At 37.4% G+C, this 16,121-nt stretch overlaps 1 protein-coding gene across 1 annotated transcript in view; it reads right to left on the bottom strand.

Moving 5' to 3' along the window:
• Positions 1 to 266: 266 nt before the first annotated feature.
• The window catches only part of DTWD2 (DTW domain containing 2), a 62,774-nt gene continuing 46,919 nt past the window's right edge, over positions 267 to 16,121 (bottom strand). The window contains exons 5-6 of the mRNA XM_059873988.1: positions 5,843 to 5,971; positions 267 to 3,710 (exon numbers count right to left, since the gene is read on the bottom strand). Coding sequence (XP_059729971.1) covers positions 3,540 to 3,710; positions 5,843 to 5,971 — 300 coding nt within the window. The 3' untranslated portion in view covers positions 267 to 3,539. The remainder of the gene's footprint in view (positions 3,711 to 5,842; positions 5,972 to 16,121) is intronic.

Raw genomic sequence — 16,121 nt, forward strand, 5'->3', positions numbered from 1 at the left:
AAGAAATCCTTTTCTTCAAATAACATACACAAAGCCACATTTCTTCATTAACTGATTGAATGGTGTTAAAAAGACAGAAAAAAAAGGACTAGGATTTGTAATATTAGCACGTGAACAAATTCAGTTCTGTAGAGACACAGTGGAACATCCCACAGTAAATTAGATATATTATTGCTTTGAGGCAGAAACAAATATATAATTTATGTGCATTCATGTATATAGACATAAAACACACAAACATCAAGAGAAAAGCATGAACCACTATCTCTTTTTAAAAGTCCAGTTTTTAATTAAATTTCAAAACAAGCAGGGAAGTTGTAGAAAATAATGCAGTATAAGCAATTTTTTATCTAGTGTAGCAGTTGAGAAGAAAACCCTTGGTCTTAAAATAATTTTTGCATCTTTTGAAGTCCCTTGAAAACTTTCCTTTTTATCTCAAGAAAAACTAATAAAAGAGTAATTTATTGGTAGTATGGGGTTATGAGGCAACAAAAGTACAATGTTGAAGAAAAATACATTTTTGTTTGTCCTGATTGTCTCTTTAATAAGAAAGCATTATAAACAAAAGGGGAGCTGTGGTTTGTGTTCTTATTTTAAAACATTTTTATCCTTGTCTTTTTTCATAGACTTACTCCTATGGACTATGAAAGTATGGTGCATTTTGGTAGCAATATTTGGAAGTACAAAGTGGACAAGGACAAAGGACCAAATACGAGAAGCAAACACATTCCTTCCTTTCTAATCAATATCTTGTTAGACTGGTGGGTTTCACTCATTAATCTTTTGTTAAGGAAAAAATGAAACGGATTTACCATTACAGCAAAGTAAAATTGCAAATTAAATTCATTCTAATAAAATTGCTCAGAAAGAGTGCTACTTCATCACATATAGCTTCTGTCAAGAGAGTTTGGACTTCAGAGTATTAATTTCCTTGAGGTAATGTATTAAATGGCAAATTCTGAATCCAAAAGACCTGAAAACAAACTTTCTAAATTCTTCCTCTTACACTGTGCATATTTTTAAAATCATGCAAGTTCCACCTAAAAAGTACTGTATTTTGTGTTTAATAGCTTCAAACAAATCTGAAACTGAACTTCATGCGACTACTGTGCTGCACCTAAATGTTCATTACATTATAGCTGAGCAGGGACATACAAAAAACTCAAAAAATTAAAATGCCTGGAGGTTTGCAATGCATTGTTTTTAATTTCTTCAGTAACTGTTGCATATTGATTGATCTAGTATTGTACAACAGAAGAAATTAGCAATTAAAGGCTTCCATGCGTCCAGCATGAGATCCTACAAAATCCTGTTATCCACAGGAGAAAAATTAAAAGAACAAGTGGAATCAACAAAGCTAAAAAGTGCTTTCTGTAGGCTGTGCAGACTTTGTCCATTGCTGAAAAACATGAAAACTGCACAGATTCCATGTACAAGAGTATTTAATGTAGGATTATAACTCAAGGCAACTATTTCTCTGATCCTGTAATTCTAAGGCATTTTGCAGATGGCTATGAATCCCAGGCTGTAAAACAAATTTCTTTCTGTTCTCTGTAATATGAACTCACATATTATGTAAAAACACATTTAATCTTCTGCCTAGGAAAATAAACTTCAAAATGTAGGTCAAAAGATACACTGCTGCTCAAGAAGATTTTAAGGTAAATTAAATTAACGTATACAATATTAAATGTGATCATTCACATATGCAAATATGACATTAACATTAAAGCTTAATTGATTCCTATGTTTTCTCAAGGAATTATTGACCATGTCCCAGGGCACAGGGAAGGAAGATTACCAGTCCAGCAGGTAACTGGACACAGCATCACACACAAGGCTGCGCACACAAATTGCACAAGACTGCAACTTCAGACTCCAAGTTAGCCTGGAGATTGGTGTGCTACAGGAATAAACATGCCCTTTCTCTTTACCAATGTGAACAAAAGTGCATCTATGCTATCATTAATCATATGAGACTGGTTTGCTTCAGTTTGTCAAAACTAATTCACCTTTGCTGAATTTAGTGACAGATACTGGATTTATCTAGACTGGGAGAAGAAGAAAAGGTTATATAAGCTTTGCTCACATAGCCAGACAAATTATATTGTTTATCCATGCCTAAACAAAAGGTCACTATTAGCTCAGGGTTAACTAAAACTTCTTAGCTAATCTCTGACCTAATTTTGACCTCTCTTATTAATTGTAGAAAAGCTTTCAGTAAAATATTGGTTAGTTGTGCTTACACATCCCCTCACCCCGACCCCACCCCACTCCTGTAGTTTCTTGTCTTACAGATCATAAATTAAAGACAAAATGTCTTTTTCTAAGACTAATTAGTACCCAATTAGCTTCATGTTGTTACCTAGAGGGGAACTGACAGTAAAGACAAACATTAAGCATTTTAATCTCTTAAATGCAGGAGGCATTTATGTAGAAGAAAGGCCTATCAGAACCTTTACTTCACTTTACTTTTCCCACCAGATCATAAAATATTATTTCAGAAAGCCTGTAAAAATACCCAATTCTTCTGCTTCTAGCAATTCACATTAGAAAGAAGTACATTTATATCACTGAAAATGATATAAATGAAGTGAAAAACTAAACACATCAAGCCTAGAGGATCTATAATTATGTTAGTTGGTTGTAACCAGACATAGTATTTTGTCATTGCATCATACTTCTTACAGAGCAGTTTACACTGGGCTTGTTTAATTTCTTTAGTAGCATAATCATTGTATGTCAGAGTATGGGTATGATGTATTTATATCCACAACATCTCCCCATCTGTGGAAGACTAATTTTTGCTCAAGTAAAAGCAAAGCACCTGAGTTATAATTCCAAAAATCACTATTTCTGCTTTTCTTTTTGTAAATCAGAATTGTTCAGTTTCTTGTAAAAACATATGCAGACTTAATTTAAAAATTAAGTCTGAAAGAAACCTGACTGCATTGTAAAATATATGTAAATTTACAAAAAGGAGTTCTAATTATAGAAGAAATAAAAATCTCAAAGTTAGAAAGAACTGTCCAAATAACATGTCTTATGTTCATCTGAACTAAAGAATATCAGGAATTATGCTTTGAAAGTCTACTGTAGTTAGATACTGAAGCTAAAAAGCTCAGTAGTAATCCAACATAATTCTAACCGCTGAAGCCTTACCATTCCATCACATCCATATTCATATTTCTTGTCTTTTTCTACTGGTAAAAGCCTCTCCAAAATAAATTCATCCAGTCATACTGAGGATCATATCTGACACTCAAGTGATAACATAAGTCTAAATTATGTTCGGTTTTCTTCCTCTTCTCTACAGGAAATGAGAATGCTCTTCCATCATCTGAACAAAGGCACCTGGCTTACTGCATAAATGAAAAAGCTTGTCCGTTACTGTTTTGTCACACTGGTAGATAAACTCTTGCCTAAGAAGGACCAAAAAGTTGTTTTATTAAAGTATAGTCAACTATTTGGATCAAATCCAGATTCATATTCATTTGCTAGCTGCAAATAAATCCCACTGTACAGTCAGTACAGCTTTCTTATATTTTAACATTATTCACCAGAAGCTCCATTCTTCTGAGTTTGCGTTTATTCTTTGGCATGGGCTTGTCGTATAAGCCATTTTTGAGAAGATGTTCCTTGCTGTGATGGATCTGGGCACCATGCTGAAGTTGGAAAGAGCATAAAGCTTGAAGTGGATGGAGTATAGTCTGCAGAAACATGAAGGGGTGGGGGACAAAAGAACCCCAATTTTCAGTAAGGTATTTTAGATACATCAATTATTACCAGGGTTTTTACTCAATGACTACTTAAAAATGCTAATAAAATACAATTTGGATGATAAATGTTGTTAAAATATACCCTTTGGGGACACAAAAGGCAGATCTGAATAGAAGATGTACTGAAAAGAACCACAGAGCAGTCATACACCACCTGCATGGTGCCATCCCTCACTACTTCCTTTGTAACCACTCAATCTTGACTTCAACCCCAGCCACATTACTGTAAGTTATGGCTTGGACTTGACCTCAGCAATGGACTGCAATCAATTACTATGACTAGGTCAACAAGCTGCAATAAAATAAGTCACAATAACTAAACTGTTTGTGCTTGCACAAAAATCCCTTGAGGCAGGTTTTTAGGAAGAGAGGAGGGACTCATGATCAAGGCAGCAGGACTGCAATCCTGGAGACACAACTGTGTCCATGCTTCTGCCCAGAGGTATCGTGTAGGATTAATGAAGCCATACAAAACCAAATTTATCTCAAGTGGTTCTTAATTGTAGACTCTTCATTTTCTGGTTCCTGGCAAATTCAGGGGGGCCCCATGTGCAGATGTAAAGGTGTAAAGCAATCGCATGTGTAATTGAAGTCAGCAGGAGCTGAGATTCTACTGAGAAAAATATGACTCTTAAGAGCACACAGGAAAATTAAGTGGCATACTGGGTATCAAACCAAGTGCACATTTTTAATGTCTATGGTTCTCAACTTCAGTTCACTGTCTCATATGCTGGGAATAGCACTCAGTTCAGAGATGGTATAAAAAATTCATGAATGTAGCTCTTGGCTACTGAAATGCTTAGAGAAAACAGAAATTTTGTGCTTGAAAAGTAGGCTGGGCCAATTCTCACTTATAGGGGTGAATCAAAACATAAAACTGGTAACTATGGAAATTAACTAAGCATTCACTCTAGGACAGAAGTGGTAGTGAAGGAAAAACATGTTGTCCTAGCACAACAAAGGAAAAGATAAATATAAAACCCCACACATACACACCAATTTCTTGAAAACCATCTTTACTTGGAGTTCCAGTTTCTGAGCCTTATTTTCTTGTATGTCTACACACTTTGTCCAAATCTGGGTTTTATCTCCTTTAATATTAAGGTGAGTCTAGTGTCACAGAGGCAGACACAGAGCGACATACTATTTATAATGCCAGCTGCAGGAGCAATTTTTGACCTGGACACCTTTTTTAGTAGGCAGATGTTTTCATAGCTAATATACGAAAATATTAGCTAGCTGATGTATGAGCACCCCAGGGTGAAGACTAGCATGTAGGGGGTACATGGATGGGCTTTAAGTCTTTTTTTACAGATCATTCACTACTAAATTCTGGGTACACAATTGAATTGCAGACTTGGCTCTGAGGTGTAAAAGTACTTGTAGGTGTTTTTCAGAGGGCTTATTAAATTGATATTACTAATGTCAGCAACAAAAGATTAAGAAGGACATTTTCTCAATGATCTCTTCCATCACAGACTAGTGGGATTACAATTTACAAGGAAAAGCTAATGTCCAATTAGTATTCTCTGACCTGGGATAAACTTAAACTCAAGAACTATTAAGTCCCAAATTCCTTCAGTGACATGTAAGAGTTGTGAGCCAGCTGGTAGGCAAACATAACCCGGTGGGTTACATTCCTTAGCTGAGGAGTGCAGGAGATCAGAGGACCTGGCTTTAAAAAGCATTTAATCTTCAAGATAGCAATGAGGGGGTATTCAGATCATCTCTGCTATCTAGTTTTTGGAGAAAACAATTTACTTATTTCCATGGAGTAACATAGCTTATCTCCTGTCACAAAATGAATTAGGTTTTTCACAGTTAAAGACCACTTTGTTGTGTTCACTTTTGGAGCACAACATGAAAGAGTCACAGTAAGCTGAACACTCTAGAGTTAATACATGAAAAATGGTATCCACTGCTGCATTCTTGTTTTAGTTTGCTATGCAACAAAACTATTACAAATGTCATTCAGATTTTAACTGTCAAGTTTTACATTAATAGCTAAGTACCTTCGCTGCCCCTCTACTATTCATAAAAGAAAAACTCAGGTATTTACATACCTCTTGTATACTCTTATTTTTTTCCATAATGGAAAGAGCAACAGCTGCACATTCAAGAGTAGACAGACAGGTGTTTGTTGGTTGTGTACGAATTACATATTGACTTGAAATACTGGGTTTCAACTGCACCTGAAAAATAGCAAACTCTAGTAAAATAAACGGGTCGGGATAACACATGAGACACCTATTCTCTACACCAACCAAAACACATCCCCTTTCCCTCTGTGTTCACTTGTCTTCTTTTCTTTTTGCTGTTTAGTCTCCCAGCAGCCAATGCCATGCTACTGTTCAGTGTAATACACGAGTCACCATCACAAACAAAAGCTGCACAATTGTTACCATATGAACATGTAAAGGAAATACAATTTTTTGTGAGAGAAAGACTAAGTGAAATTTTAGCAACTGATTTTAGTTGCCATAGATATGCTATAACAAAAACAGATTTATTCACTTATGTTTTTCTTTATTACTCTAAACACACACAAACATGCAAGCTACAATGGCCATATAGTCATTAACAATTTATATCTTGGCAAAATATTATTTGTCAAAGTTCTGAATCCCAGACTTCTAGAAAATGTACTTATTCACAATTAATTAGGTTTATTAGATTGATTAGAGCTATTTGTTTAACAAAATCATATCTGAAAATAATTTACTGGCTCTGCCTGACGTGATAAACTCTTTACACTACCTTGCAAATTAAAGGATTTTAAGAAAAGGAAATTTAATTTAACCAACAGCTCCAAAAGCTTTTACGAGGTTTTTAAACAGTGGTTGAAACAACACAGAATTTCCACTACTTAACATTGTATGAAAATTCACATATTGTTCCTTTATTCCTAAGATTTCCATCTCCATATATATCTAAAATGCAATTTGAAAAACAAATACTGTTTTAGCAACATGGTTATTATTCTTAACCAAAACTTCTCAGTTCTTTTTCCAACAACATTGTAGTGCAATACAAAAAACCCAGACACATCCTTATAAAAGAGTAAGTTAATTTTCTTTTTTTAAACTCATCCAATCAATTGTCTTTTCTTCTTCTTCTTCTTGAAAAAAATGAGTGAGGGATCCCCATGGCCATAATATTGTTCCCATTTTGCCTACCAGAAGCCTTTCATCATTCCTCACTTTATTCAATACTTTCCTCCTCCACTTTTCTCGTTTTTCCTTTTATTTGAAATATTTCATTTTCCTTTATCTCTCTTGCAAGCAATTACCCATTCCTTAAAGTTCAAGGTATCCCATTTATAAAAGGAAAACTCCAGACTGCTAAAGAAACATAAATAAGCAAGATGAAATTCCACTGCCTTACTTATCCAAATTTAAAGGAAATTAAAGGCAATAAAATTTAAAACAAGGAAACAAGAAAAGAGCAAAGGCATTTGGAAAGGACAAACAAGTTAGCTATAAAAAGTAAATTTACTCAAATATAGGAAAATTCAGAAAAATTAAGTCTTTCTCGTCTATCTTCTTCAATTTGGTATGGAAAAACCAGAAGAAAATAAAATTACTTAGGAGGGGAAAAAATGTAGAATTTTGACATCAGTGTAGGTAATGAAAAGAAAAAGAAGATAGTATTTTCATTTGTTACTCCTCAAGGTTTTCTTTGGTTTTATGCCTTCTCTCTGTGATCATGTAGAGATCTTCACCACAACAGCTGGAAGCCTATTTATTTGTAGTATACAGAACACTACACTGGAAGAAGTGGTCCCTACTTAGAAACTCCTACCTAGGTATCAAAAAGCAGGGTGAACTCAGTCCATCACTTCTCCAACACATGTCCTGAGCAGCAAAGCAGACATATATTCACACTTTTTCTCAACAGCTGACAACTATATCTTCACGGGCTATCTCTTCAGAGGCTAAAACCACCTGATGGAGCATCTGCAGGCCCACTGGCTTCCCCCTCCTTGGACAGTGCCTTGAGGCTTTTTTTCCTAGGAGTTAGGAATAGTTCTATCTGCTGCTTTCTGTACTTCATTCCTTGGGTCTCATGCTGAAAAACATTTGAAATAATCAACATTCCAGAGAAAGGAAACCTATCAACAATTGCAAGACAACTTCTGTAAAGAAAAGGGCCTGCACACTGCCACAGAACCATGGAGCCAAAACATATGTAACTGCAGCTCTCAAACAACTGACAAGGCACAAAAGGGCAACTTTCTAGTACTAACAGCAACAGCAGCAGCAACTAAGATTCTTTTTTCATGAGAAGAAAGAGAAAGGATGGAAACAAGTGTCCCCATCCATTTTTCTGAAAACTTACTTATTCCCTGGGATAGGATTAAAATACCATAGAGAGTGGTGGAGATCAGAGGAAGAATACCTGATCAAGACAACTGCCAGCTAGAATTTGTCTCTTAGGCTTCTCGCAGCATGCATTTTACCCTACTCTTTAAAGCAGCACAATCTAAATAAAAGACTCCTAGTCACCCGAAATACAGTCAGGATAGTCTTTGTCTACTGCAAATTGGAGAGAGTCACCAAAGTTCCCATCTGAAAAAAGATACATTTACTGAACCAATAAAACACACAATACTCCACCCACTCAGAGCATAAACTGAATGGCAAAACAAAGCAGAAACAATAGAGAAACCAAAAAAAATGAGTATAATTACTAAATATTTCAGACACAGCAAGATATCTTCTTTGGAAAAAAATGCCTAGACATATGAAATATTTACTTGTCCTCAGATTTGATTGGGTAGGAAGATTATTTCATTTTTCGCCAAGAGGTCTCAACTTGCATTGCCTTTTGTGCAGTTAATAGTTTCACATACCATATTGCAACAATCTCATCCAATGCATTACCTATGTGCATTAATTCTTTATCTGCCACCTGTGTATCTCAAATCCAACTGAACAAATTTAGCTCAAATTTACAGAAATATTCATACAGTTAATTTTAAAAAAATCAGACTGTCTACCTCTCACACCAGACTTCAAAATCTCAGTTCAAAATGAGTATACACAAATACCCTGTTTAAGTACATTTCAAAATAACACGACATTTTAGAAGCACTTTTCCATAAAATGAGAGATACCACAGCACAACTCGTTTGTTTTTGCTTCAAAGTAATTTGAAAATCATACGCACACTTTAGAATAATATCAATTTCTATCAAAATAGAGAAATGACAAGTTGAAAAAACAGCAGCCTGCAGTTTAATATTGCTCAGCAAAATAACAAGAAAGAAGATGGAAACTATCTCAACCAACCCAAACTAGAGAGGAATTCAGATAATCTGAATGCAATTACTCACTGGAATTCAGCCAAGACACTGAAATTAGTGGATCTATTCTCTGTAAGCGAGAAGGAGTTTGGGGACTTAATTTCCAAGCCATCAGAAGTAGGAAGCAACACATAAAATAAAGTTTCATTTCCATCTGTAACTCAAGATGCCTGCTTCCAAAAGCCTGAATTTCAGCAATTCTCACAAACTGTTACACTAACTGACTTATCTGCCAACACACCATTCCCTCAGCAAATGCTACAGCCTTTGAGCATTTACAAAGGATTTGAACCACTGTAAAAATTGTGACCCTTCAGTGTTTCTTGGGGCAGAGTTTTTCTTCCTGAGCCTTCCTTGGACATGCTCCAGGCAACTGAAGACCCAGCTGATCTTGTTCAGCTGTTCAAAACTGATGGGAGGAAAAGTGTTGCCTTGATGGGGTCAAAGACCTGCTGTTTGAAATTTTAAAAATTTAAGTCAGTAAAGACAGGAAACTGAATTCTGCTTTTATTTTAAATAATAGGTCTATCAAAAAGCTCAAGGTCCTCTCCTTAATATCAATATCTTTCTACCTTTTCTGTGTTAATTTCTTCATCACCACTCTTATGAGCTTTACTCTCCAAAGGGAACCCAGTATTATGCAAAATTATACTTGGAAAATAATGCATCACCAAGAATTCAAAAAAGTTAGTACATCTGTCTCACAGGAAACACTAAACAATTCTTGCCTGTTCTACAGGCATCTCAAAACAGGCAGAGGCATAATATCTTTTTCTGTGGCTTCTATAAAAAACTTAATACTTAAGATCCCTTCCTCTTTATGTTGATAGTGTCTTTTGAAAATCTAAATGTCAGCTTGGGAATTAATTTGCTAAACTTTTCTAGAATGAAGGAAGAAAGTACTATCTGTCCTCCTGCTTAACATAGGCACTATATGTTCTACTACTTTAATAAATACCTTTCAGAAAAAAAAAATTAGCCATTTCTTTAAACTAACTTAAAAGGCACAAAAAAATTTCAGAAAGAATACAGCCACATCCCGCTATCTTGCCCGAAAAAATTGCTTTTAAGGTGCTTTAGGCAGTAAGCTTCTCTGGAAGCTACTGCAAAATCAGCCTCAGTTAGAAGATGGGTGACAGGCAGGGGAAGATCTTTCACTCAGTATCCAGTTTGCACAAGCACCTTTTACCTGTAAGCCAAAGCAGTTTTCTATATCTTACAGAAATTTCATGCAGTTTGTAAAATTACCTTAGTGCTGGAGAAGACAGGCTGAGAAAATTTAGTCTCAGCATGCTACTGAAATTTAAATCAAGAATATAAATAAATTATCTTGTTCAAAAACTTGGCTTTAATTTAAAGTGACATCTTAAGAGCAGTCTCTTTCTAAAATACTGGAGGGAATAACTGCCATGCAACTGTCACAAATGGACAGCCTGAAAAAGTAGATACCTGTCACAAAACCCTCGATCCATGAGGGCATGACTTTAAAGACTCTGATGACTGGAAAAAAGAGAACATAAACCCCATTTTTGACAAAATGGAAAGCAAAAGATCTAGGGATCTACAGAGAAGTCTCATCTGCCAGCCAAGCTTATGAAGTAGATTCTCCTGGAAACCATGCTAAGGCACATGGAAAACAAAGAGGTGATTGGAAAGAGCCAGCTGAAACTGTTCAAACACCTTTGCTGGTGACAGGGACAGTGGCATCAAGAGCACCCTCAGCAAGCTCCCTGATGACACCATGCTGTGTGGGGCAAGGACATGCCCAAGGCAAGGGATGCCAGCCAGAGGGACCTTGGACAGGCTTGAGAAGTGGGACTGTGGGAAAAGCAAGTTCAACAAAGCGCAAGGTCCTACACCCGGGTCATGGCAATCCCAGACACACTCACAGGTTGGGCAGAGAAGTGATTGGGAGCAGCCCTGTGGGGCAGGACTTGGCGGGGATGGCAGGTGGAAAACTCCACATGAGCCAGCAGTGTGTGCTCACAGCCCACAAAGCCAGACGTGTCCTGGGCTGCACAGCCAGCAGGGTGAGGGAGGGGATTGTGCCCCTCTGCTCTGCTCTGTTCTGGTGAGACCCCACTGCAGTGCTGTGTCCAGCTCTGGTGTCCCCCGTGTAAGGAGGACATGGAACTGTAGGAGCAAGTCCAGAGGAGGGACATGAAGTTGACAAAGGGACTGGAGCACGTCCCCTACAACGCCAGGCTGAGACAGCTGGGGCTGTTCAGCCTGGAGAAGGGAAACTTGTGTGGAGACATCCTGGCAACCTTGCAGGATCTGAAGGGGCCTGCAGGGAAGCTGGAGAGGGACCCTTCATCAGGAACTGCAGTGGCATTACAAGGAGTAATGGGTACAAACTGGAGAAGGGAAATTTATGTTAGATATTGGAAAGAAATTTTTACTGTGAGGGTGGTAAGACACTGGAACGGGTTGCCTAAGAAGGTTAGTTTTTCAGTTTGGCAAAGAGCTCCTTGTGCACACACAGTCCTGAGGGCAGCGGTGATCCCCAGGGCTGGATCTGGGGCTGATACTGTTCAAACACCTTTGCTGATGACAGGGCAGTGACATCGATGCCACTGTCCCTGTCACCAGCAAAGGTGTTGAACAGTTTCAGCCCCAGATCAGACCCTGAGGGCCATTTATAACCCCCTTTGTTTCTTGTATGAATATTTACAAGCACAAGAAGCAAAAAAACCCAAAAGAAAACAAAAACCAAAAAAGCCAACCCCCCCTGCAAAAAACAAGAAACAAAAAAAACACCAGGAGGCCAACCAGGAGACATTACTAGCCTTAAAGGATGAAAAATAGATTGGTCTTCAATTAAAACAGGAAACTGAAATAAAGTCCAAGTGCACACAAGCTGCAGTTCTAACCCAAAAGGAACAGTTTTACCACCTGTAAAAGAACACAGCATGATGCAGACCCAAATGTCAAATAAACCAAGAGCTAACAGACAGTAAAAGTGTAAGTAAAATATTCACAGGTAAGACATTAGAGAAGATAGAACTGACCTGGGAATATCTGGACTTTATATTCTGCAAAAAATAATTGAAATACCTTCTGGTTACGGTCTCAGTTTCTGAAATTGCATGATTTGACCTATAACTAAGGAATTATATAATTCAATACTGCCATAAAGTTATGGAAAAATAATTATATTTAAGTACATGTCATATAGGCTATCCATGCCACTTCGTAAAATGACTATGCATCTCCAGTTAATTTCCAGGCATTGTATTTTTTTGGTATTTGAAGAAGAAAAAATCTAGAAATTATTTCTGGTAATATCTCTCTTGCTCTGCTTACATTTAAAAAATTAATGTCAGCCAACAGTTCAATATTTTATGCAGCACTATTCTTTAAATAATTAATAAAACAGGAAAGTGCAGCAAGTAAATTCAGTCAATGTGCAGAGTATGAACGTAGAGAATGGGGTCATGAAATGAAGAAAGAAAAATTAATTACTTGTATTGTCACTGCCATTTAACTATAATTACCTGCAAATATCAGAAAATTGAAAATGAAAATTAAATACTTCATTGTCAAAATGTAGCATCAATGCAATGATACCGTTCTTTAGAACCTACTAATTAGTTTTGCTTTATGTAATTTCTTGTTTTCTTACTGCATGTGAAGAGCAGTAGGCATTTCCTTGGGCAGGGGAAAAACAGCAGAAGAAGCTCCCGAGAATAATTTGGCAAGGACAGAAGGGAACATGAAAAGTAAGAGTAAAAGAATAAAAAGGTCTTCAATTAATCTAGCTATTTGAAAGCAAATTCAACCAAAATTAAATATATTTCCAGTTTACTTTTTACAAAATGTTCTTATCCCATGAGAATATTAGCATGGGTACAATGCTACAAAATTTGCAAATGCTCCTGAATTGTTCTAGCACCTGGATATTCAGACATTTGTCAAAGGATTTGACAACAATTATGAAAGAAAAGGACAAAAACAAAAAAGCAAAGCTTCTGCCCAAGTGTGAGGAGTCAATTCAGTTTCATTATGCCTCAACAATGGTTGTCAGAGGCATGTGGGAGAGAGGTTGCACATGTCCAGGAGGCAGCTAGGAGAAGATGAAGGAAAGCCTTGTCTTCGCCTGGCAACCATTTCATGTCTCACATGGGACAGGCAGTCAGCAGGGGAACACCACAGACACTGTACCCTAGAGACACTCTTCAATCAGATGGCAAAAGGTCTCTGCTGATGGACTGCCCTGGGACACTGGGCCAATGGTCTCCTGCCAGCAGGCAGACTCTGAGAGGAGCCAGGGCGTAAAAAGTAACTGCACAAGAAACTGGGGAGCTGTACTGTTCTTTGCCTTTTGACTCTTAGGGGGCTTTTCAAACATTCTTTTTGAGTGCGGGGTTTTGGTTTGGGGCTGTGCTTTTGCTTTTGAGGCTTGGTGATCCAAGGGGCTTTTTTGAGACTTGTTTCTTGAGACTTGCTTGTTGAAACTTGTTTTTGAGTGGGGGCTTTTTGGGCCTTACACTTTTACCCTCACCTCAGCCTTTTGGCTCTCCTGTCCTTGCTGGCTCTTGCTCACCTTCGCATCTGCCCTGCCTCCCCTGTGCCCTTGCTAAGCGCCCTGCCTGCTTCATCTCTGTGTCCCTGCCGGAGCCACCTGCTCCAGCCACCTGTGTCCAACCCAGCCTGCCTCTGAGCCTGCCCACAACCGTGATCCTCACCGCAGCTCTGTCCAGATTAGATTTCTGGACCTTCTCCCTGAGCACCCCTCACCTTGTGTCTGGTTGCCCATCACCACCGTAGCTGTTCACAGCACATGCCTCATGGACGTAGACAGCACTCCCTGACCTCTGGTGGTAATGCTCTCTCCCTCTGTCTCCTCTCCCTCTAACCCAATTTTCTTCCTCTTGCTCTGTCTTCTCTAGCCCTCTTTGGTACAGGAACTCCTTTTTATCTTGCTCTCTCGTTACCAATAAATGGTTCTCAGATGCAATGTTTGCCTTGCTTGGTTTAATTTTGTTCCCGACCATCATTATTAAAAGAACTCCTCGCAGTTCCCCACAGCGGAACACAACACCAAGAATAAAGAAGCATACACTTCTGACATCTCACACCTTTCAGTCACAACGAAAATGTCACTGTATTGAGAGGTAATAAATACATACTTATGACCAGAAAAATGTCAATGACCATTGTCATTCAAATTAACCTAAAGGTCGCAAGGACAGAATGTTGTTGATTGCTCAGCATCATATCTCAACTATGCCTGCAATCCTGACCCGAAATAATTCTCAGTTCTCTCCCTTTGATCTCAGTTTTCTCAAACAGGAATTTCTGACAGTCCTAGCATAAAACATTTTGTTTTCTTGAGTTCAATTTTTTTATTTTTTTATGTTTTGGTTGTAGTAAGGCAGCAGCTAAAAACTTAACACATCAAACATTTCACAATATGTAACAGTTGTTAATGACTATGTTTATCTTACAAGTCATGATACACAGGATAGGTTATGAACTACTTACTTAATGAAAACAAGTTTTCTTGCTACAGCAAAAATTGCATAGTTGGAAAAAAAAACAATATGATGCACAAACAAAAATTTACTATCAAGGCTCACAGGGCCTCCTTCACTCTGAGGACAACTAGACTACGCTGTGGGATTATTAGTAAAATCACCAGTGTTATACACAGATAGATAAGAAATGTGCTTGGAATAAGTCAGTGAAAATGCAGTGGTGTTCTTCCATGAGTGTGGATGGATGAATCCATACCATCCAGGACCAGCCTTACTACAGTTTTCCCTGTTGCAACCATTGTGGCTGGCCTTTGTTGCCTTGGGTTCTGATTTGTCTCCTGCCCACCTACACTCTTTATTCACGATCATACTTCTTTCCCTTGCAAAATTAAACTGGGCATTGCTCATTTATTTAGGTTCTAAGGCAAAAATTAGTATTGAATTACTCTCATGCAAATTGTAAGCTGTAACAAATAAAACCAGAGGAAAAAAAAGCATAAAGATAAAAGGGGACTGTAAAAAAATTCATTTACTACTTGGCACTATTTACTATTTAGCCCTCATAAAATCACTTGCTGAAGTCTCGTCACCGTGGAGATGAGAAAAAGTATTTTTCTCTGCATCTCCTGAGCTCATTGAATAGGAGATTTTATAAAAAATTCAGAGAGCAATCAGAAAAAGAGTCAATTAAGATACAGTCAAATGACAATAGTGACACTTGATATTTTGCTTTTACTTCTGTTCTGGGTGTTTTCTGTGTGAAGATGAACAAATGGTTTTATATTTCTACTTTCACATTAATTGTAATCCACTCTCAAGGTGTAAGACAGTTTGCTATACAACATAAACTGTATTACACTTGTGTCTGTGAGCACTAACTACATTAGAAGTTTTAACTTTCTCTAGAAGGAATTTATCTAAATGGCAGAGTACACTTTAGAGTAATTGCTTGCTCCATCAACAAAATTCCTCTGAGTTTTGAACATGCTTTCAGAAACAAAATGCTACTCATTCCTTAATCCTCTAGGCTTGAAAATGGCAAATTCACAAATAAAGTTTTATTATCTGAATATATCAGAGGACTAGATGACAAACCCCACTTCCTGTTAAAAAGTATGATATAATTATTCAATGAACCTCAAACCATTACAGTTTCTCTGCCAACTCATTCATGACTTTACCCATCATTAATAGAAAAATAAAAAAATTAAATTCAGCATTCGCTCAGCTATGCATAGTGCATAGCTGAGCATATTAGGTTATGCATTAATTTTGTATTTATAGTTCTGGTATTGCTGCAAGTTGAATTGCTGACAGAAGACCCTACAGCCAACTACAATTCAGAGTCCTATATCTTTTGACACTTTAGCATTTCATCACATCTGCCACACAATTTGCTTTAAACCAGGTGGCATTTTATGACTTCCTGTCTAGCATTTGGTTAAATGCTTCAGGAGAAGTCTATGGGACTCTCCAACCTAGTAACTCCAGTAGCACCACTTCAACTGAAAAGCAGGTGGACCCCTAGAGGAATGGGGTTTTTTAACGTCTTTTCTT

The sequence above is a fragment of the Haemorhous mexicanus genome, chromosome Z (genome assembly GCF_027477595.1).
Source record: "Haemorhous mexicanus isolate bHaeMex1 chromosome Z, bHaeMex1.pri, whole genome shotgun sequence".
In the NCBI taxonomy this organism is placed as follows: Eukaryota; Metazoa; Chordata; class Aves; order Passeriformes; family Fringillidae; genus Haemorhous; species Haemorhous mexicanus.